At 42.0% G+C, this 23744-nt stretch overlaps 1 protein-coding gene across 4 annotated transcripts in view; it reads left to right on the forward strand.

Annotated features, from left to right (window-relative positions):
* FAM107B (family with sequence similarity 107 member B) overlaps positions 1-19209 on the forward strand; it is a 234473-nt gene extending 215264 nt beyond the window's left edge. For 3 of the 4 annotated variants that reach the window (XM_045788136.2, XM_045788152.2, XM_045788143.2), the window contains 3 exons: positions 7293-7476; positions 15292-15442; positions 16445-19209. In XM_045788136.2, the coding sequence (XP_045644092.1) occupies positions 7293-7476; positions 15292-15442; positions 16445-16561 (452 nt within the window). In that variant the 3' untranslated portion in view covers positions 16562-19209. Of the gene's footprint in view, positions 1-4663; positions 4707-7292; positions 7477-15291; positions 15443-16444 lie in introns of those variants that run through there. The other variant, XM_087857679.1, reaches the window with a different exon arrangement.
* Positions 19210-23744: the final 4535 nt, after the last annotated feature.

Consider the following 23744-nt stretch of genomic DNA (forward strand, 5'->3'; position numbering starts at 1 on the left):
GCCTTAACTCATTCTCCGCCCTCTCAGCTTTCTCCGCACAGCCCACTGCCTTTCTGGGAACAGTGGGTGCTGAGGGCAGGCTTTCCATCTTCAGCTGACCCAGGCCTGGAGTTGGCCTGCCTACAATCTCAAGTGATTGGGCTCTTTTAGAGTATTGTCGGAGGGTTGCTAGAATCTCTTGGAGCCAGCTTGGGAAACAACCGCTCCTAAAGAATTCACTGAAATTACTTTTAACTTGCCAGAAGTGTTTGTAGCGATTCAGAAGCTTAATTGTTTCGCTGTGATTGGTTATAGTACACCTGTAACCTGTAGGACACCTGTATACACTGCCATGTTTCAGGTATTGTTTAAAAGGCTTCAATTTTTAGTGCTTCTAGGTAGAATTTGATTTTAAATATTTAGGTAAACATAAAAGTTAGCATAATCTCTAAATTTGATTTTTAAATCTCATAGGCTTAGGTTTTAAATTTTATCTTTCTGATGTAGAAACATGCAGATGAAATACTGGTGCCCTACTACTGGGTGTTTACCCCAAAGATACAGACGTAGTGAAGAGAAGGGCCATATGCACCCCAATGTTCATAGCAGCAATGTCCACAATAGCTAAATCGTGGAAGGAGCCGAGATGCCCTGCAACAGATGACTGGATTAAGAAGTTGTGGTCCATATATACAATGGAATATTACTCAGCAATCAGAAAGAATGAGTTCTCAACATTTGCTACAACATGGACGGCACTGGAGGAGATAATGCTTAGTGAAATAAGTCAAGCAGAGAAAGACAACTATCATATGATTTCTCTCATCTATGGAACATAAGAACTAGAATGATCAGTAGGGGAAGAAAGGGATAAAGAAAGGGGGGGTAATCAGAAGGGGGAATGAAACATGAGAGACTATAGACTATGAGAAACAAACTGAGGGCTACAGAGGGGAGGGGGGTGGGGGAATGGGATAGACCGGTGATGGGTAGTAAGGAGGGCACATATTGCATGGTGCACTGGGTGTTATACACAACTAATGAATCATCGAGCCTTACATCGAAAACCGGGGATGTACTGTATGGTGACTAACATAATATAATAAAAAATCATTATTAATAAAAAAAAAAAAAAGAAATACTGGTGCCCTAAATAGTATGATGAGGAAACTGCAATATGATGCAAGAAATATTTGTTTTATTAATCTTATTTTGAGATTTTTCTGTGGGAATGGTTATTTACCTCTGGAAAGCAATCAACATAGGATGCCTGGAATAGGCATGGAGTGGGCCCAGAATCAACCTTCGATAGGGAAAACAATGAAAAGCAAGGACTCAAAATCCATCTATAATATTGGGATTTCTTGTCCTCTGGGATAGTAGAGTTTAATAATGACTTCTGTTGATTTGCTGACATTAAAGGCAGAATTCTCATCAGGTTGTGTTTTTCAGTGCATGCTGTTTGGGCTTGTGGTCTCAAAGGTCCTCCAGGCTCTTGTCTAATGACTTTAGGTACCAGATGGCGTCATGGTCTCCTCCTGGCCCAAGATTGAGTTTTTAGGTTTGCCTCAAACATCTGTCTAACGTGTATTTAGTATTAGTATCTGCCTAAGATGCAATTCTGTGTTAATATTCAACTTCTTATATTTCAGTGAGTCCCCTTTATCTCAGAGCAGCATAAAAGGTCCTCGCTGTCGGGCATGTTTCTTGCTATACCCTATACTCTGAATAAGCCATTCAGAATTCCTTGTAGCACCTTAAAGGTGTTACAGACCTTTTTACACTTTTCAGAAGGTTCTTAATATTTGTAGCGTGAATGGATCTTAGAACCATTGAATGTTATTGAGAAGGGCTGTGGGTCATTCAGTTGTACTCCTATGTTTTTGAAGAAATCAAGGCCTAGAGAGGTGAAGTTTTGTATGTCAGGTTTCTCAGACCTCTAAATAAACTCTGTAATGGTGTTGGTCACATAGTCTCTCTAATAATAGCTTCGATTTATTGAATTCCCATAGACATGCCAGAGATTATATGGAGTACTGAAATCTACATTTCAACCAGTTCTTAGGGCACTCAATCTAACACAGGGGAAAATGGAGGGTCAGGGAAGTTAAGCTTTATCCAAGACGTCAAGCCAGTTTTATTTCTCCTTTATCGACTTGAAACTTAAAAAAAAATTACGAATCAGTTTGTTTAATCAGGGTAGTGAATATGACAAAAATGTTGTAATGCTTATTTCTGGAAGAATGTTTTATGTAGTAATAATACCCACATACAAAGTACTTTTCCTTCCAGACAGTTTCGTTTCATCTTTTCTGATGTCAGGCTTCTGGATTACCTGATGCTCAGGGAAGAAACTCTGACCTCCCAACTCCACTTTCAGCTCGGTTCACACACCTTGTTGCTAGAACTTCACACAGCTCAGGGACTCCCTCTAATGGCAGTTCACCCAGGACTCTCTTTCTTAATTTGAGTACTATTTATTGACCTGTCCAGGGAGTCTGAAGAATGTGAATGTAGAACAGATACAGTCTGCAGTGAAGAGATGATGATTTACATACATATTGCTGGACTACAAGGTGGGCATCGGTGAGTACTAGGAAAAAGGAACAGAGAAAATTCTTTTGTTGTTGAGAAGTCAGAGAGTTTAATGGCAACTAGGGAATTAGGAAAGGTGGTGTGGAAGATTTGACACTGATCTGGATCTGAAAGGATGAGTGAGATGTGGCTTTGTGGCAATTCAGAGATGGGGGGAAGAGGATCAGCACATCTGCTGGAGGGAATGGTGCTGGCGAAGACATAGTGGCGAGGAAGGCAGGAAAATGTGAAAATTTGGGGAAACAGTCAGTGTTCATTTCAGTGTAATTGGAAGAGGGTAGGATCTGTGAAATGGAAGAGTTCCCTTAGGATCAGGATGGCATTTTCCAGCGTTGGTAGCGATGAGGAAGATGGCTGGCAGAGGGACGAAAGTTGAATAAGAAGGTCATTTAGATTCCGTGTGTTGGTCATGGCTCCAGGGTGGAAGGTCACTGAAAAGTGGTCAGAATCCAGATCCCAGATCCTTCAGCAGCCACTGCCATGAGTACTGGAGAGTCGCAGAGGTTGCTCCCTGCCACTTCACCCCCTTCTTCCTAAGTGACCTTTTCCCAGACTCCAGCATGGTCTCCTTCATGAGGGGCTACAAGGGTTCCTTTAGTCTGGTCCACAGGCAAGCCTCAGAGTGATACTTAGGCTGAGAGCCGTCGTGTCCCCTGTCCCAGCCCCAGTTGTTGTGAAGAAGGGCAAACCAGTGAGAAAGCATTGGAGGGAAGTGTTTGCACGTTCATCTGCGGCAGGGCTCCTCCCACCCACCTGCTCGGTGTCTGCCTCAATCCAGCAGGAGACACGCTACCACCTTACCATGCTGGTCCTCTGAGAGAAGACACACTTCCCAGATACTAAATCTAAAGAGAAATCAGGAAAAAATTCCAAGCTAGAACGTGTTCATTCTGCACACTGAATGCTCTACCTGAATGCTCTACCTGAGTCTTGGCACCAAGGCCCAGGATGTGCCTGTCCCCCGGTGCTGACATTCAAGAAGGACTGGGGTGAGCAGCCTGTGTTGCTGTTGCTTGTGAGAATAGTGGGAATGGAGGGACCGAGGACGGCGGGTGGCGGGGAGGGGAGTGGCTGATGTGAGAGACCACAGAAGTCAAATCAGTGAGACGAAGGAAAGAGTCACCCAGGGTTTGGGCACTGACTGCCTTTGCCTTCTTGCTGTCACCACTTCGATGTTGGTCCCGCAAGTACCTCAAACTCTGCATATCCCAAGAGAACTCCTGCATGTCCAAGCATCTCCTGTCCAGCCAGCTCCCCTCACAGCCTCCCTGTCCAGCAGTGCTGACCTTCTCGTTGCTCAGGCCAGGAACCTTGGAGTCACTCTTGATTCTCCTGTGCCTTTCACATCTCACACCCAGTCTTTCAGGAAATCCCAGAGGCTTTCCAGTTAAAAATCTATCCTGACCCGTCTGTCCTCCCACCTGCACTGTAGCCATCCTGGTCTAAACCATCTGTCGCCCTCATCACAGCAATAGCTCCCTGCCCAATTCTTTCCCTGCCTGCTGCTACTATTCTAAATTGAGTAGTAACTAGAGTTATCTTTTAAAAATAGGAGTCAGATCTTGTCACTTCTCTGCTTCAAACCCTGAATGGCTTTTCCACTGTCTCCAGAGCGAAGGCCAAGAGTCCTTGGAATGGCCCTCACGCTCCCACAATATCTGGCCTTTCCAACCCCATCTTCTCCCTTAGCTGTTATCTCTCTGTCCTCACTGACACTCACCTCCAGCCACACTGGCTTCTTTGCTACTCCTCATACCCATCAGACACACTCCTGCCTTGTGGCCTCTGCACGAGCTCCTCCCTCCGTCTGGAGCACTTTTCCTCCTCGCGTCCACAGAGCTCACCCTCCCCAACGTAATATTGACTTAGGAGGCTGTAATCTGTTTTGATTTGGTGTCATGGAGATTATCCATAGTTTAGAGCAGAGAAACAGATCCTTTTATGGAATCGTGTAGGCCTTCTTGTCTACTGATTAACGAGAATGAAACTGCTGTTGGCTTTTAAAGCAACTGGGACGGCGCAGAGGTGTGTGTGGCGCATTTCACATTTCAGCCAAGGAGCACATTTTTGTGTGGGGCAGCGCATGAAGGTCAGGCTGGCTGTGATGGGTTCACTGACTCACCATGTGCAAGGTTTGTAATTCTCCATTCAGTGACGGTTGCAGGCATTCTTATTTAAAAGATCAACGTAAATTGCGTTCAAGGAATTTTTGGTGTAATTTGCATACATGTCTCAAAGTTCAGTAATTTTGAGCCTCAATTATGCCATTAAATCTAAAATATATAAACGAATAACATGTACAATTTTTCTATTTTATCTGATACATTTATTGTTTGGGTTTTAACCTCTTTATTTTCACATTAATCTTCAAAAGATTTTGCTATGAAAATAGCAGATTTGGTAGACAGAACACAGGTTTTGAGACCGGAGGACATTCATTTGAGTTTGAGCTTTACCTTACTGGTGATTATTAGTATGGAGAAGTTATCTAATGTTTGTTTCTCCATTTTATTGTCTGCAAAGCAAAAATTCTAGTTCTTCTGTTCATCGGGTTGTTCCTAGGATCAGATGTGGTCACATGTCGGCTCTGGGTAGTTACTGGCGCCGCTTGCCCATTCGATGCGGAAGACTACACCAGTGTTCTGGGATCATTCGGGGTTCGGGAAAACATCTCTAAGGGCTTTGAAAGCAAAACTGCTTGTAGCTGACTGCCACTGGACCTGTTTTTTGTTTCTATTCTAAAATTTTTGGTTGAAAACACATCTTTATTCTTTCCACTGTCCACCTGCATCTGCATGCCCAGAGTCCATGGAGACACACTGTGTGTTCTCTCTTCCCTTCGTCCAGCTCCCCCCGTGTCAATATGCACACGTTTACTTAGGTGTTTGCTCAGTGCGTTGATGTCACGGGCAGAAATAAAGATGGAACTTGTCTTCTCTTGAGGAGCTTATTCCTCGAGGACCTCTCCACTTTTTCAGTTTAGACCAGATTTGATTGAGCACAACATTTATTCAGCTTCCGCCATGTGCCAGGCACTTTGCTGGACTTGGGGATTTGAAACAGTAAAAGAAGTGGGCCTAGCTCTTGGGGAGAATAGACAGAAACCTATGGTTACTCTGTGTCAGGATACATTTCATGACAGAAGTACATGTACGCCACTGCTGAGCCGTGAGGCCACGGAGGTGATTATTATCTTGATGTCCTTGGGGAGGTGAGGGAAGGTGGCAGTGCTGGGTGTGAGCCCACTCCCACGTGGATCTCCCTCCCAACCTTGCCCTGTTCTGTGATCTCTGTTCCATTTAGGGGCATAAAACTGGCCAGAGAATTAGTAAGCATGTTCTCTGGACTTTGAGGGAAAGCCCAATGTCAAATATGCGGCCGTCGTCGGGCTCTGCATCTCATTTTTGCTTTGGGAAACAAAGTCATCATACAGGGACAGGGAAGCATAAAATCGCATGTTAATTATCTTGAAATATTGGCCGGATTTGTTCCGTGGACAAGGGAACAGGATTGAGGTCATGAGCAAGAGAAGAGCCTAGGCAATTGGGTGCCGGCCAGATGGACCTGCGACCAGTTTCCAGCACAATGCTCAGTCAACCTGCTTCTCCCCGCTCTTGCCTTCACTGAGTGTGTGCTTCTGTCTCATTGAATATCACATATATTCACGGAGTGCCCACTGTGTGCTGCACACTGCCCCCCGATAGTTACAGGGGTGTATGCCCTGCTGTCCAGGCGAGTCTCTTACTGGAGAGGACACATACACTTGAATCATAGGATCGACAACTAGAATTGAACATGGGGGAAGGGCCCCTAGGGATTGTCATGTGTTTGTTTCACTTTACTGATCTGGAGTCTGGGCCCAGAAAGGCTGTGTGAGTCTGCTCAGGCATTACATCGGGTTTTTCTTCTGCTCTACTCCGGTGACTGCCTGTCCTCCCTGCTAAAATCCTGTGCAGATAGGCTCTTGTGACAAGGCCTCCCCCCACCTTCCTCCCTCTTTCTTCCTTCCCTGGAACTTCCTTCCTTCCTGGCACTGTTCTAGGGCAGCTGGAGAGGGGGTCAGACAAAAGTCTTGCCCTCAGGAGCATCTGCTTTAGAGAGCCAGTAGCAAATAAGCAACATTTGCAGTCTAGACAAAGCAGGGCAGAGCTGGCGGTGGGATTGCAGGTGTAAGCACGGTGGTGAGAGGTCAGACCTCTCTGAGGAGGTGGCGTTTGAAGAGGGGCCTGAGGAGATGTGAACAGGTGCTCATGTGAGGGGAGGGAGACCCCGGCCAGCGGCAGCATAAGGAACAGTGCTCTGTGCTCCAGAAGCCTCTCGATGTTGATGGAGGTCAGAGGTCCGCATGTTGCCAGTGCATATTCATTTGGGGAGGTTGAATGAAGCAGTGAAGGACCTCGGTCTGGTGCCCAAGGTGCTCGTTACGGGCTTAAGTTGGTCTTTAGACATTTTGGTGGGAAGCATCCCGTGTGACCTAAAACTCAAGGTGTGAGGAGTTGTGACCAGAGTCAGGGACCCCTCTGCTTAGTCACAGGCCACCCAGAACAACAAGGCCATTCTTCTCCCTCTTAGAATCTCCCCATCGCTTTCACAAAGTTTCAAATACCTTTCAGCGAAGTAGTGAAGTGGGCCCAGGAGGATCCGCTGTTGTGGCACGCCGTACCGTGCGAGACGTCTCAGCGGAAAAGCCTGTAGATGATCTCACCTTTCTATTTCAGACGGCCCATCTGAGGATACTGACCTTAAGGAAGAGTATCTCATCCCAAGAAACATCATGGCTGAGCCAGACTACATAGAAGATGACAATCCTGAACTAATTAGGCCTCAGAAACTAGTCAATCCTGTCAAAACGTCCCGCAACCATCAGGATCTTCACAGAGAACTTCTCATGAATCAAAAAAGGTACAGTGGTTTCTTGAGCAAAGTTTTCCTTTGGGGACTTTGACTTAAGAGATTTTTTCTTTTCTTGGTTGTATTTAAGGCTGCCTTATTCCTTCTGTAATGAGCCAGGGCATCCCTCCATGAAGTCAGGTCATCTGCAGCCACAGCCGCCACTTCCACTCTTACTCCATGGGCTACAGAGCTCTGTCCCCTTCGCAAGTGGACATGTATTGTAGAATTTGGATGGAAAGGCATCGATTAAGGATGAATGAGAGTATCCTAAGTCGGAAAGAAATACATTATTTCTTAGGATTTGTAAAAATTCTGAATTTGCCCCTTTCATTTGGGGAAGTGTGGGAATCTGAGATAAATACTGCCTGCTTTGGCATTTGTGGGCAACAGGGAGAAGTCTCTAGAGCTACCTCAACTTAATAATAGACAAGAGCCCTCTTTTTTTTTTTTTTTCAAGTAACATTTAAAATTATTACTATGATCATTTTTATTTTTTTTGGAGGGGAGAAAATATTTACCTTTTTTATCTTCTTTGTAGACCATTTGTTAGCTCCATGTGTACCATAAACATGTTTGGATGTTGGGTTGATGTAATCTGCTTTTGAAGTGATTTTGGGCAGGGCCAGTTGACTAGGAGAGCTGAGGATACAAAGTTATTTTTATTTATTAAGACACAAAGTTACTTATATTATTTAAGACCTATCAAGCTTTCCTGGGAGCTATTCCCAGTTCTTCAGAATGAAACTGTTGATCTGAATTGTGGGACCATAGGTCGGTCATCCCCCCACTCTTTGCCAAGCCCTTGTTAGTTCTCATTGAACTGAAGAGTATATAGACCAAGTTAAGCAGTAGGGCCATGTTTTAGAGGGAAGGCCTAATTTAAATATAAAAACAAAAACATTGAAAGAGGTGATGTGGGGGCAGTCCTCCCTCCCTACTGCACCCTGCCAGAACTCACAACTCCTGTTGAGGAATTCAGTGTGAATCCATCCTTCCTCCAGGCCGGGAATGTGCCTTATTCCCGTTTTATTACCGGCATGCACTAGTATGCTGTTGCATTCATGCTGATTAAATTGAATGCAAGTTTGATCCCTTCTGAATAAGTGCTTAGCTTCCAACTGTCTTTGTCACATAAAGGAAAAAAATATATAGATTTGTATCATCATGCCCAAAGCAAAACAGGAACATGTACGTTCCTAAATAGGGCCGCAGAATTTGGAGGTAGTCTTGCCTGGGAAATGATGCCTGCATTTTGGTAGGAAGATCAAACGTTTGATGTAGGGGCCTGGGTGGCTCAGTGGCTTAAGCGTCTACCTTCAGCTCAGGTCATGATCCTGGGGTCCTGGGGTCCAGTGCCATATCGGGCTCCTTGCTCACTGGGGAGCCTGCTTCTCCCTCTGCCCCTACCCCTGCTTGTGCTCTCTCTCCCTCTCTTTCTCTTTTTCTCTCTCTCTCTCTGGCAAATAAATAAAATCTTAAAAAAAAAAAAAAAGTTTGATGTACTGCAAAAGAGTAATAGTCGCCACTAACTGGTTTTCTGATTGTCTTTTCCTTCTTGGACCTCTGTTCCCTCATCTGTAAAATGGGAGTAGGGGACATCTCTGAGGGACATTCTAGCTCAAACTGGGTTTTGTTTGTTTGTTTTTCTGTTATATCTGTGAAAAGGCTCCAAGTCAGAATAGAGGCGAAGGTAAAACCAAAATTGGCAGAACAACTCTTCTCTGAATTATAGTCTACAAATTATTCCACAAAAATATATTTAGCACCCTGGGTCATAGCTCTCTAAAACATATAGGTTTGTGTAGTTGAATCTGCTGCCAGATTTTCTAGAATAAGCACTTTCTGTGAAAATGGACCTCCCTTCTGTCCGATTTTCTCTGGCCCATGATTTCTTTTCCTTGTTTATTATACAGCTGACTCTTTAGCCAGGCCCAGCTCAAGTGATTTGGGAGAATGCTGTGTTCCCTCGAGTACTGTAGTGTAGAGAGGATGTCCTTTGAGGTTAGAGGGAAATCATCTAAATCGTGATTTGCCATTTAACTTGACCTACCTTTATGACCTTGGGTAAAGTCCCCCTTCCTGAGATATGTGTATTCATCTGTAAAGTGGGAGATTAAAAATATCCTTCTTCTAAAACTTAATAATAACATGTGAATACCTACTAAAATGACTGGTGTATAATAAATGCTCAATTAGTCCCATCCATGTTCCACTTCCCATGGAGCGTCATCAGGAAATCCCCATTGCTTTTCCTCCTTTTTCCCTGAAGGGCGCTGGCCTGGCTTTTGAAGTATATCAAGAGGAGAAAAAAAGAAAAGGCAGGAAGAAGGCAGGCAGGTTTCAAAATCGAATATCTCATCCTACGTTTTCAGGTTTTTCAAGATAAGATCTTAGTTTGGTGGGGTCCTCTCATTAGGAATACAACTGGTTTGTGGAGTGAAACCCCCTCAAGCAGTTTTTTTTTTCTTTTATTCATCTTCCATCATATGTACTTGCTTGAGACTGTGGGGTTTTTATTTCTAAATTTTCGTGCTAAATGACAGGAAGTTTCACATGGATAATATGTATGTTTGCTTAAAGGATAATTGTACTTGATTACTGGTTTGTATCGTAACAAAAGTCTGCTTGCTTTTCTACAATTCGTAAAGGGCCTTCCCGTATTTTATCTTATCCAGTGATCTTTCCAGTAACCCAGTGTGTTATCTTGGAGTCACCCTTATTTGACCTGTAAATAAGAGAAAACTCAGAGAATAAACATAAAATTAAAGGTAGTTCACTCAGATAAATTAAGTAGAGTAATAATATCAGTCAGAAACAAAGCAGAGAAGAGAGGGGTGGACAGCAGTGAGATCCGCACGAGGCGAATGTTCTGTAGAGCCCCGTACCTTTGCTCTACAGACGCACAAATTTGGCTCAAAGCCCTGGAGCAGTTAGTTCACAGCTCTTCAGGTTACATTTTATTTTTACTATTTTATTTTTATTTTTTTTATTATGTTCAATTAGCCAGCATATAATACGTCATTAGTTTTTGATGTAGTGTTCAACGATTCATTAGTTGCATATAACACCCAGGGCTCTCACCACAAGTGCCCTCGTAAATGCCCATCACCTGGTTACCCTGTTCCCCCCACTTCTGTAACCCTCAGTTTGGTTCCTGGATTCCAGAGTCTGGCATGGTTTGTGTTCCTCTCTGATTTCTTCCCATTCAGTTTTCCCACCCTTCCCCTGTGGTCCTCCATGATATTTTAGAGATCATAAGATAAAAACAGTGTCACTGCTTAGGAGAACAAATACTCATAGGTATTTTAACTCTGAAACCTACACACTTTTCAAGGATATAATTCTGCTCTACTTAGCATCTTTTAGACCTAGCTAAGTTTCAGATTAAAAGTCTTCACATTTTGAGCTGGTTACAGTCTACCATTAGGTCTGATTATGAGGACCCTTGGTCAGGTTCTCCAGTTCTGTAGGTGTTCCCAGTGGCATTATTTCAAGAGGCATTGTTTTTTGTAGTTGAAAGATGAACGTTCAAGAGGTCTTAAAAATATAGGGATATTTCAACTCAGATTCTGTCTTCTCTACTTTCGGCCACAAATAGAGAATACCCCATCACCTACACACATCCCTAAAATTGGTTCTTTGGCTTGTACCTTCCAGTCAGTGGTTTCCATTTCCCTGTGTTTTTAGTTGATCTTAACTGTGTATGCTTTGCTAGACATAGAGTTCTTCAATAAATACTTGTTGCTGTATCATGTGGGAAAAAATACAGGAAGCCGAGTGAGAAGTATTTGCATTTAGAATCCATGCAGGTAGAAATGGTTCAAGCCAAAAATGTAGGTAAGACAGAAGATTCCAAGATTAAAAATAAAGGGCTTGAAATCCAGCCCTCTTGAAACCCTCCCCCCTCCCCACTCTAAATAAAAAACTGGGTCAGGAGATGTTCGGCTGGGTGGGTAGGGGAGCTGTTCTGTTAGGGTTTGAGCTAGCCCTTGCCTCGGCTCCATGTGCTCCCAGGTGTGGAGGGAATTACACCTTTATGGGCTTTATTTATGCATCTGGGGTGGAGGTGGAGTGAAGGTAGAGCCTTCCGGTCTGCCCCTGGTCATATTCAATGGTCTGCATGAAATGTAAAACGTAACTTTAAAGGTGTCTGTACGTTTTGTCACTGGTGGTGGAAATACAAATTGTTGGCAGCCTTTTTTGGAGGGCAGTTTGGCAATACCCAAAAAATATAAAATGTGTAGAAGCGTAGCCAGCAGTTCTGCTTCTATGAATCTAGCCAACAGAAATACTTACATTAGAGTGTAAGTGTGCACGTACAAGGAAGTTCATTTCCTCATTGCTTTTAATAGGGAATGATTGGAAACAACCTGAATGTCTGTCAGAGGAGGGAAAATTACGGCACTTCTGTAGTGTGAGGTCTTGGACAGATGTTGGGAAGAATGAGGATGAGCTCTGCAGCTGTAGAAAGTATGGAAGAGCACAGACTCCTAGTTATATCTGAGTGTGGGAATGGAAAGCGTCATGGGGCCAGGGCCTCTACCTTGTACGATTCTGTCCACATAGAATTCAATGTAAGTGGTGCTCCCAAGGTTTGTTTAACAGGAGGAGTTTGGGTATGCTTTTACTTTTTATCTTACATATAAATGTATGTTACCTAACCCATTATTTTGTAAAGAGCACGTATTAATTTTTAAAATTTATTTTAGAGGAGCAGGGGAGGGGCAGAGGAAGGGGGAAGAGAACCTTAAGCAGACTCCAAGCTGCACAGGGATCCTGATGTGGGGCTCGATCCCATGACCCTGAGATCACGATCTGAGCCAAAACCAAGAGTCAGATGCTTGAGCAACTGTGCCACCGAGACGCCCCTAGAGCATGTATTAATTTTAAAAATTAATTTAAAAAATAAATTTAGAAAACAAAAAAAAAAAAAAATTAAAAATGTGACGTGGCTTTCTGTCATATCACAGCCACAGGAAGCAGACTCAGAAATAACTGTTGGTGTTAAGTGGCTCAAAGCCAACAATCTGAGCACCTGTCAGTCATAAAGGAATTGAAAGTACTTGTTAATTATATATGTCACAATTGATTAAAGCGAAGCAACTGTTAACCACTCACAGAATGACGCTGTAGTCTTTATGAGATTTGGAGAGGCTCATTTCTGTCTTTGGGCACTCTCTCTGTAATCTGATCCAGTTTTTGACTCAGAATCATACGGGCAGTGCTTGACTTTTTCCATTCAGCACAGAAAGTGAAGTGATCTGCTCTGATAAAATATTAACTAAATTTGTATGACTTTTTGACTGCTGTAAGTGCAGAACATTTATCAGATAAGCACCATTTTCCTGAGCCTTCTGTGACTAAATATTTTATCTTACTGCCACCATTGTGTAAAATCTTTGACTAGAAAATGAATACTGGATATTAGTTAAACCCATTCATAGGCTGCAACAGAATGTCAGCTTAGTGTTCATACATCAAAGTTTGTTCAACAGCCTTTGCATAATCCAGAAGAATTTAATAACCGTTGAGGTTAATTTTGTCAGTGAAATAAAGGGAAAGGAAAATGTTTGAAATTTAAATTATGCAGATAGCTAAATTCTTAATCCTAAAATTTAAATCCCTTAATTCTGTCTGTGGTATCATACTGAGGCATTTTAATAAGTATGAAACTGAGCAGGTCTTCACTCAGATTATTTACAAACAAATTTTCCTACATTTGTTGTGAGCAAAGTACCATAAGCAGTTTTTATTGCATGTAATATTTAATTTCCAGAATCGTCTGTCCATACTTCTGTCGACACCATAAGATCTTAGGAACTGTAAAACAAACTGTAACTAAATTATAAAAGTTACACATGTCTTTTGCTTCTTCTTTTTTTGGCTGAATTTTAATATTTTTCTTTCTTCTTTTTTATCAAAAGTTTTGCTAAAGAAAATTGGGAAAGTGGAGACATATATGTTACTTTGACTATCCTTTATCTGTAGTGATGGAATATACTGATCTTTAGTCTGTAAACAACAACTTGGAAACATTTGTGATTTAAAAAAAATGTAGATAGGAGAGATGCCAGAATGTTTAAAAATTATAGTTAAATGAAGAAGTGTGAAATTGAGGATTCAATCACAGATGTGATAGTGTGATCTTGAAAGAACATTGAGATGAGTGTGTTGTTGAGTTTCTTACAACCAGAGCACACACTTTGGAAATTGTTGTTAGATTTAACAGTTACTCAGATGACTCCTAGAGGCTGAGACACATTGGTTGATTGACATAGTTTTGAGAATAACCACTCAGGTAGACATTCCTGATTTACAGACTAGCAGTTACCATCAGCAGGACCAGAAGGTGCATGGGAAGGTGCTGGGGCCCATCTCAGTCCTCGGTGGATCCAGCAGGGCCCTTCTTGCTTCCCAGAAAAGCCTGAGTCCCTGTGGGTCAAGTGCGCACGTGTGTGGGTGCATGAGAGTGAATACACCCACCGTCACTTACGCCCTATGTTGCCTGAAACTGACAGTGTTCTTCCTGTTTTGTGGTTTCATTTTTATTTTAAATGCTTTTAGTAAATGTTAATATCAAGTTGAGATGACTGAAGAGCTGGTGGAGGCTTGCTACATAGAAAGGGAAGACAGGAGGAGATAGGCTGGCAAAGCCAGCACCTTGAAAGCCTGGACCAGAGAAATCTTAAGGAAATGGTAGAAAACTAGAGACAAGGAGTGTCCTAGCTAACAGTTAAACATAGACATTCCATCTAAGGAGATGCCCTTGACTTACCTCAGAGATTCTGGGTGGAGGGTTGCTAGCGAATGGTCTTAAGTTTTGGTTTTGTTTCTCCCCATCTGAAGAGATGGCATCCTAATTTATCTCTCAGAAATGTAGAACTTCCCTGCAGCCTGATTTCTGTGCATCATCAGTAGTAAACTACACATCTGAAGTGGTTCCACTGCAAGGAGCACTGGGGGTCTTGGGAGCGAAGTTCCCCCTGGCCATGCGCCCCCAGGAGTTGATGACATCTTAGACGTACCTGTACATGTTCAAGAGCCCTCTGAAAAGCCGGAGAATTTTGGAAGAGGAGTCCAGGGCCATTTTGCTGTTTAAATTTTTGTGCTAGCCTATCTCTGGCTACTTTAGTACATGGGATCAGGGGCTCCATCTTGGGAAGCTTCCCCTAAAACTTCAAGTGGAGGCACCTTGTATTCTGGGCATCTCCGTTATCACCATCTCCACCATCTCCATCCTCTCCATCTCTGTCCTCTCCATCTTCTCCACTGTCTCCATTGTCTTCGTTTCCATCTTCTGTGTCATCGTCATGAGTGATCATAATACCCATCGAATAAGCATGACGTTCTGACCTTCCTCACTATAAACCAGTCTCACTGACCTTTGCATAGGCTAGTATCCGGCACTTAGTAGGTGCTTAGTATATTTTTATTGAATGAGTAGATTTTGCTTACTCTTGGAAGTTGTTCTTACCCTTCTTTCATGCTTGTGAATTTTTGAGACCACCAGTGTTGACTAACTGCTAGTAGGCATCCCAGTGTTGACTAACTGCTAGTAGGCATCCCAGTAATGCTAATTCAGTAGACTCGTTTTCTGTGGCTGATGCCTTAAATTAAATTCCTGTTTATGAAGGATATGTCCATTAGATTAAAGCTTTGTTTTCTTCTCTTTTCTCTTTTTTAGATTGACTTTCTAATTTTGTTCTTATTTATTTATTTATTTATTTATGCATGCATGCAGGGGTCTTGCCCCTCAGAACAAGCCTGCCTATTTATTTATTTATTTATTTATTTATTTATTTATTTATTTATTTATTTTTGCAGGGGTCTTGCCCCTCAGAACAAGCCAGAATTGCAGAAAGTGATGGAAAAGAGAAAACGAGATCAAGTAATAAAGCAGAAAGAAGAAGAAGCACAAAAGAAGAAATCTGACTTGGAAATAGAACTATTAAAACGGCAGCAGAAGCTGGAGCAGGTAAGAGTGATGGGGATGAAAATTGTCTTTACCTTTATTGAGATATGCTGACAGTCAGTATTGTGTAAGTTTAAGGCGCACAGCATGTTGACTTGGTACATTTTTACTGTGGTCTGTTTGGCCCCAAGGCTTAGCGAGCACCTCTGTCACATCGCAGAGTTACATTTCTTCTGGTTCTGGAAACAGTGGAGATCTAGTCACTTAGCAAGTTGAATGTTCGTGGTATAGTTGTGTTGACTGTAATCGCTGTACTGTGTATTAGGTCTCCGGGACTTCTGTATCTTCTGGCTGCAAGTACATACCCTTAAACAGCATCTCTCCCATTTCCCCAGCCCCTGGGAGCCACCATTTTACTCTCTGCTTTTACAATTTTGGGTTTTTTTTAAGATTCCACATATCAGAGATATCATGCAAGTATTTGTCCTTCTCTGTTTGACTCACGTCAAAAGTTATCTTTTCTGTCCTGAGAAATAAGGATGTTGGAACAAGCAGAATTTGCCAGACCTATCAGATGTAAATTTTTATTGCACAAAAGGAAAATATGAAACAGAATGTCAGCAAATGGGCTAAAATACATTCAAAGTAAAGACAAGGATCCTACTGAGGACTTAGAAGAGATTCAGGAGGCAAAGCCCAAACGGGAATATCCCTGAACTCACAGCAGAGTGTTGGGAACACAAGCAATTGAGTGAAATTCAACTTCACTGAAGCGGCGTGCAGAGCCCACTGCGCATTGGTCTCAGGATCTTGGTTCCTTAGCCTTGATTTCGGGTTCTCATCATCTCTGGTGTTGCTGGTAGTACCAACCAGGGGGCTGTTGCTCCTGCGCAGGACAACCCCAGGGCCCGTATACGTCCGTACATATACACACGTGAGATGGAGACCCGGAGAGAATTTCTTCCCCCGGGAAATAGAAGGTGGTAGGGACTTTGAAAAGTGAAGCGATGTTTTGGAAAGCCTCTCAGTATGTAAATAATTTTCCTGTTTCTGAATTTCATTTAGCTTGAACTTGAGAAGCAGAAATTGCAAGAAGAACAAGAAAACGCCCCAGAGTTTGTGAAGGTTAAAGGCAATCTCAGGAGAACAGGCCAAGAAGTGGCCCAAGCGCAGGAGTCGTAGGCCCTGGAGACAGAGACCGCGCACCCAGCCCACCACACGGGGAAGCTGTGAGCAGGCGCCTCGTCAACGCTTAATCTCAGGGCCAGAGCCCCTGGAGAGAACCCAGCCAGCAGAGAATTGTTACTTTAAAAAGGATTTGGTTTTGGTTTTCCTACAATCTGGGTGGATAAATGATCTGTGACAGTTGCAATTCCTACTCGCCAAACGAAGGACGTTGACCAGCACTTAAGTTGGGATAAGTGAACCTGTGTTCAAAGACTTAAAAAAACAAAAAACAAATAAACCCACAACAGCAAAAAAGAAAGAGGACACTGGAATAAATTCTAGAGAGTTGCACTACTTGGTTTTTCTTCCAGTCCAAGTTTAATGGGGCACAGAGCATTTTTTCTTCTAAAACCTAAAGAAAATCTGTTTTGTTTCTTCTTTTAGTTATCTGTCAGATAATTTAGATCACATAGGATGGTGTTTGACCTTCTACATCCAATATTCATAAAGTCCCTTTTGAGAATCCAGAATTTTCTTGTTTCAGTATACTTTCACCTGTGTTATATTGACACCCGAGGGTGTTAATGTTGAGCACAGCTGTTACCTTTGTTGACATTAAGATTCAGAAATAGGGTGAGAAGGTTTAAAAATATGGAAAAAAATATATAATAATATGGAAACAAATACATATAAAAGATACAGAAAAACACATGAATGTTCATCTTGATATTATTTTAATTCCTTTTGGTTCTCCGATATTAGAATGTTCCATGGTGACATTCCAGTTCACATCATATAAATCCATCTGTTGCTTTGGTAACTGTTAGAATTTTGTTTTGTTTTGTTTTGTTTTTGGATTTCTTACTGAGCTAGTCCTTTTATATAAAACAGTCTCCCAGCCCTTCAGAGAAGAAAAACTAGTCCATATTATCCAACTTCAGTGTCAAAAGTAGAGGGTCCAAATCTTTGAGAGCGGTGTGGGGAACACTCCCATTGGGAGCTGGGCAAGGAGGAGTTCTTTGGGTATTGTAATGTGAAACAAATGTAGGTTGGTCTCCAGGAGGCCTAGCTGGAAGGCTGGTAGCATTTGTACATTTTGAGTATCATTAGAATCCAAGTTTTGAAAATTTTGGATAAAGGATCATATATTGCTTTTTTTTTTTTTTTCTTGTGAAGAAAGATTGTTCCACCGCTCTGTTCGCGGTGATGACTACTGTCCTGCCTCTCAGGAAACTGAGGTGAGGGGAGAGGCTGCCCAGCTTCCGCACACTAGCCAGCCTGCTCTCCGAAGTGAAGTCCCAGTTGAGCAGCAAAATCTTGATGTAGAATGCATTTATTACTGCTGGTACGGGCAGGAGTATATTCTACTTGGGGTGATCTGGAGGAATTTATGTGGATTCGGTAGGTTCTCCATTGAGACGATTCAGCCAGTCATTTCTACAGCGAAGAGTCTTCTTAAACTTCCTTTAAAAAGGCTCATAGGAAACTGGATCCCGAACTTTTAATCCTAATAAGCATAGTAGAAATTAGCTTTCTATGGGAATGCTTTAGTTTTCATAGTTGACAAGCTCATATTCAATCGTCATGTGAACAAGATAAAGATGAACACGATGGCAATATACGGCTAGTCAGAGGACATGTTGTTACACCTGAAATGAGTGATTTCTCATCAGTAAGTATTAATAAACTATGAGATGCGGAAGATAAAATGTTGCTCTATAATAGTTTGCTTTTGAAGGATGGAGTGGTAACTTTTTTTCCCATCCTTCTAGCTTTGAGAGAAGAAATGATCGCCTTGAAAGTACCTTTCTGATCACATGTTGATGGGAGTGCTTTCTTTGCGTATATGGACTAATGATGAGATTTGCAAAATGAAGATTCATGACTGGCTCATAGCTTTTCATCTAATTGGATGTTGGATCTTAAGTCCTATGCCCTTGAAGCAATTCCAACACTTGATAAAATTCTCAAGGGCCCTGACAGGCCCCTTCAGCAGGACCAGTTCTGTTCCTAGAACTTACCTAGAATTCATTCTTCACTGGGAAGAAAAATTACAAAAGCATTTCCCTCCCAATCTCACTCACCAGTCTGCACAATGACGTGTAGTGAGTAGTACAAAGTCTAGCCAAAAGACTTGTAAATAGTGTGAAGTGATGTTTTATGACCAAACGGTGGGATGTACAGGTGAGAAGCTCTCTCAAGTCGTCAGATCAGCTCGGCTCACAAGCCTGAGTTTCAAAGGGTGCCCATCTCCCCTCCATACATTAATACTATACGGTCCAAACTCCAAGGACTCAGGACTCAAGAACGTCCGAGCAGTTTTGTGCTTTGAGCCACTTTTTGACAAAAATGGCTCCATTTTTCCACTCTGTGGTTTTCTTAAACTAGTTCAGTGTTTTATAGTCTCCTGGTAGTAAAGTAGTATTGCTTTCTAAGCCACAACAAACAGTTGACTTTATTCTTCTACTCTGAAAAATCTTGACTTGTTTGAGTGTATATAATATATATAAAGGGAGCCTTAATGGATTTGTTTTCATAATTTAATATTTTTTGTATTTGCTCTTGTACAATTGTTTTTAATGGAAAGTATTACAGAATTGAGGGTGGAATTCTTAGAACCAAAGTTATTCTTAATAAAAATCACCACACGCTTGGACCATGAAGCTGTGTTTGTCTGATATGTTGGAGATGGATGTCTGGCCCTGAAGGTGGGGGCACTGGGTTCAGTTCAAGGAGTAGAAGGTGGTTTCTGGGTCTCCCTTTGGTGACTGTCCTCTTCCACAGCCCCCCCGCCCCAAATCAGTTATGTCCTCTGCCTTGTGTCAGTCAGGCTGACAGTTCACTGTGTCAGACAAATTCATGCTAAGAGATCACGCTACTTTTTGTATAAAATACGTGGTATGTTAGCAGCTGCGGTCAGTCCTTCAGATCAAAGTATTCTGGATTTTAGGTAGCTTGGTAGGACAGTGGGAGGTATATTTTGGTAAGGGCCATTTTTTTAATGCTGTGAGCTAGTACATATGACATATCTGAAGTACAGCCGTGAAATTATTCTGCTTATTCAGCTAAGTTTACGTCATCCTCAGAAAGTTACTTTGGGAAACGACACATGATGACATTGTGCTATTAGTTAAAATAGTTCGGAGATTCTGGTCTCTCTGTGCCTTTCTTTTCCAGCCCCCAGTTACTACTCAGCCTGATGACCCAGCGGCTAGTGTCTCTGGACTCTATTTTGAAAATCAGATCTACTCAAGGCAGTGCAGATTTCCTACCTCTAAGGGCATACTGTGAGTTCTAGAGGCAGTGGAGAAGGTGGGCTCCAAAATGACTGGTGCTGTAGCTTCCTTCTCCGAATGCGGGCAGGCAGTTTCCCAAGGGGGCAGTTCCGAGGCTGTTACTCTGTTTCCGGGAGCCACTCTATGCTTGTTTGTTTCTGAGAGTAATAGTAATAGATCTGAAAAAAGGGCAATTAAAGCATTTGACATTTGAAATGCCAAGTGCACCTTAAAGTATTAGAATAAAACCGTCAGGTTTACATTTACTAGTATAATGAGAGATGGAGTGTTTTCTTTCTAGGGTCTTAGGGTAAATAAAATCTTTATGAGGTAGCCTCACAATTACAATGTCTTCCTTTTTGTTTCCTCTTGAGAAGATGCAGTCTGATTATCAACTGGGGAAGTTCTCAGCGTCTTCCCACTTGTTCCTAGATAGTCCTAGCAAGATGGTGATTGCCACCCAGAGTCCAGTAAAAAGGACACTTGGTTATTTGTTGAGAGTATGCTGATTGCAGCTTGGGTGTTGTTGCTCCCGGTCCCCTCCAGGCTGAGGAATATATTTGTGTGTGTCAGTGTAAATATATATTTACACATCTGCATTGATACTTCTTTTTAGATCTCTAGTTATTGAAAGTCATGAGTCCGTATTAATACTCTCAAATCTAACCTAGTAGTACCTTCTAGTTTTCCTGTTTTCCATATTTGTAGCTCCTTCCTCTAGCATTGAACGCCTCTTCCATGTACTTACTCATTTCCACAACCCCCCCCCCATACGTAAGCCACCGCCTGCCATCGCTCAGCACCATCCCCAATCTGGCCCTGCATAGTGGCTTTGTGGCTGAATTATCAAGGAAGGAAAGAAGCAAACACATTTTTCTTGGACATTTAAGCATTTATTATGAATTTCAACTAATTAGATTGTCTCAAATCTCTTAGATTCAAATCTCTCAACTCTCTCACATCTGCAGCTTTGGTATGCCTGACTATTTTGTACCTTTCAAAAGTCCTCCAACAGTTCGTGAACCGTGCTGGCTGTGTCAGTTCAGGTTCTCTAGAGAAACGGAGCCACGAAGAAATAAGGTTTCTTTGAAAGATACGATTGATTGATAGGTAGATAGACAGACTTAGGAGGAATTGGCTCATGCAGTTACGGAGGCTGGGAAGTCCCACCATCTGCTGTCTGCATACTGGAGACCAGGAGAGCCAGCCGGTGGTGTGATTAAGCTTGAGTGTGAAGGTGTAACTTCCAGGCAGAGAGAGGGAGCGAAACCTCCTTTCCTTCCCCTTTTGTTCTGTTCACGCAGGCCCTCCGCGGATTGGTTGAGGCCCCCCACGCTGGGGGGGGGCAGCCTCCCGAGCCCACTGACCCAAATGCCAGTGTCCTCTAGAGCCACTCGCATGGACACACCCAGAAATAATGTTTAATCTGGGTACCCTGTGGCCCAGTCAGGTCAACACATAAAATTAGCCATCATACTCGAATAGAATGGTTAACACAGCATTAAAAATAACTTACATAAATCAATTTTACAAGTCAACTTTTGAGCTTTATGTCCCTGTTTTTTACTTTAAAAATACTTTCCTACTATTATGGCTGTATTTATTTTCATATCGTCCTAGGGGTTCAGTCATAGCTCAGTCTATTTCCTGGGCTTGTGGTAATCTTAACACCAAGCCTAAAAGAAAAGGAATTCCTCAGACTAACTGAGAGCGCCGTCTAGGACACGGAGCCTGGCTGCACAGTGCAAAGCCGATGGAACCATGAGCCACAGGCCTTGGATTAAGTCTGTTTATAATTAATTCTTACTTGCTTTGTCATGGGATTTTTAATATCTCACCATATATATTATTTTAATTTTTTGGAACTTGGCTTCTTTCCCAGAAATGAAGTATTCTTTAATTTTGCATGGCCAGCATTGCCTAACTCGTCCTGCCTTTACCATACATTGATCTTGTCTATTAGGATTATTGAAAATTAGATATGCCTTATCGATAACCTGTAGGATCAGTAGGATTATACTGAGGTTAATTAGTAGGATCATGTTGAGATTTTTGTCTATAAAGAATCATCAGGTCTGTGTGGTGAGTACTTGGAGACATCTGGCTATTATCTTGGGCATACTGTTATGTCCATTTAAATTTGTTACTGTGTCTCACCTGTGATTCCTTTTTCTACTTGGTTATTGTATGTGACCTGTGACCACCGATGATGATCAGTCTTCCTCCTTCTTGTACTACTTTTTCGAGTTTGCTCTATTTCTTCTTTCCTGTATGGGTAGCTGGAAATAAGCACATGCCCATGCTTCATGAAAATATGTATTCTCAGAACAAATACTCACATTTAAACATATCCATCCTTAGTTTGTATTAAAATTCACTTTTCTCTTTTGGGTATCATGAATCTGGCCTTTTGTAGATTCAGCCTCTTAGAATTTTTTTTTCCTTTTTTTGGATGCTCGGAACTTTATAACTTGGCTAGTGGGAGCCCCTCAAGGTTATTGCTGTGTTTTCTGAGTTTAATAAAATATTGCTTCTAACAGTTAGGAAAGCATCCTTACTTTGTTACAACAGTAGGATGTTTCAGACCATCCTAATTTTTTTTCCTGACATGAGACATATATGTGCCTTTCAAGGAGTCCTGTTTCCTCTTGATGCAGAATGGAAATGCTGCATTCTGGCATGACGGGTGCACAGGAGAGTTGTTAGTGGATAAAAGTGCTCTTGCACTTTTAGTAGTGATAGATCTAGAGAACATGAAGTCACCCTGGGTTTTCCATTTTAACCCTTTAGGTGGTTCTAGACTATTTTTCTTATAGTATGAGTCTCCTTGAACCAGGAGATACTTACACTTAGATTTACAGAGATACTTCCCTTTAAGAATTATGAAAGGGTGGGGGAATGCCTGGGTGGCTCAGTCGGTTAAGTGTCTGCCTTTGGCTCAGGTCATGATCCTGGGGTCCTGGAATTGAGCCCCACGTCGGGTTCCCCAATCAGCCGGGGACCTGCTTCTCCCTCTGCCCCTCTCCCTAACCACCTGCCCACGCCCTCTCTCTGTCTCAAACAAATAAATAAAATCTTTAAAAAAAAGTCTTAAAAAAGAAAGAATTATGAAACGGGACTTGCCTGCCTAGATATCAAAGCACACTTTTAAGCAACAGAATTTAACTGGGTGGATACTGGCCCAGCGTAGACAAATAGAAAACTGGAACAGAAAAGAACACCCCAAAGGATACTCATTTACATATTGAAATTTACTTTATGATTGAGGCAGAATTTTATTTCAAATCAGTTAGGAAAAGATAAACAACTCAGTGAAAAGTTTTGGGGTCATTGGAACCAAACAAATATGTATTCTTCTATCTAACACCATTTGTAAGACTGATTGCCAAATTAAAGTGTTCACATAAAAAGAAAACTATAATTCTGGGAATAGGAAAGGCTTTCCTAACCAAGACATCTAACCCAAAATCTGTAATCAAGAAAACTGGCAGATACAGCTAGTGAAAATGAAACATTTTTGTACAAAAAAAAAATATTTTTAAGGGTAAAAAGGCAAGTAACTAAGATATACTACGTGTACAGCAGCAAATGAATGATACCTACATTACATACAGGTCTATTACATGTCTACATACAGAATGTCTGCAAATGTCAATCCAATAAAAAATGAGCAAATATGTAGCAGGCAGTTCACAGAAGAAGAAATACGAATGGCCCATCAACATATAGAGGAGATGCTCAGTGTCGCTGGTATCAGCAAAAGAAATTAAAATGAGACAATTTTACACAAATATTCACAAAGCAAAACTTAAATAGATTGATAATAGCTATTATTGGTGAGGATATGGAGAAATAGGTATGATTAAGTAGACACCTTTGGGGGGAGCACAAATTGGTAAAGCCAGCTTTAAGACACACAAACC

This window comes from Ursus americanus, chromosome 31 (genome assembly GCF_024610735.1).
Source record: "Ursus americanus isolate L20-20 chromosome 31, mUrsAme1.1.p, whole genome shotgun sequence".
In the NCBI taxonomy this organism is placed as follows: Eukaryota; Metazoa; Chordata; class Mammalia; order Carnivora; family Ursidae; genus Ursus; species Ursus americanus.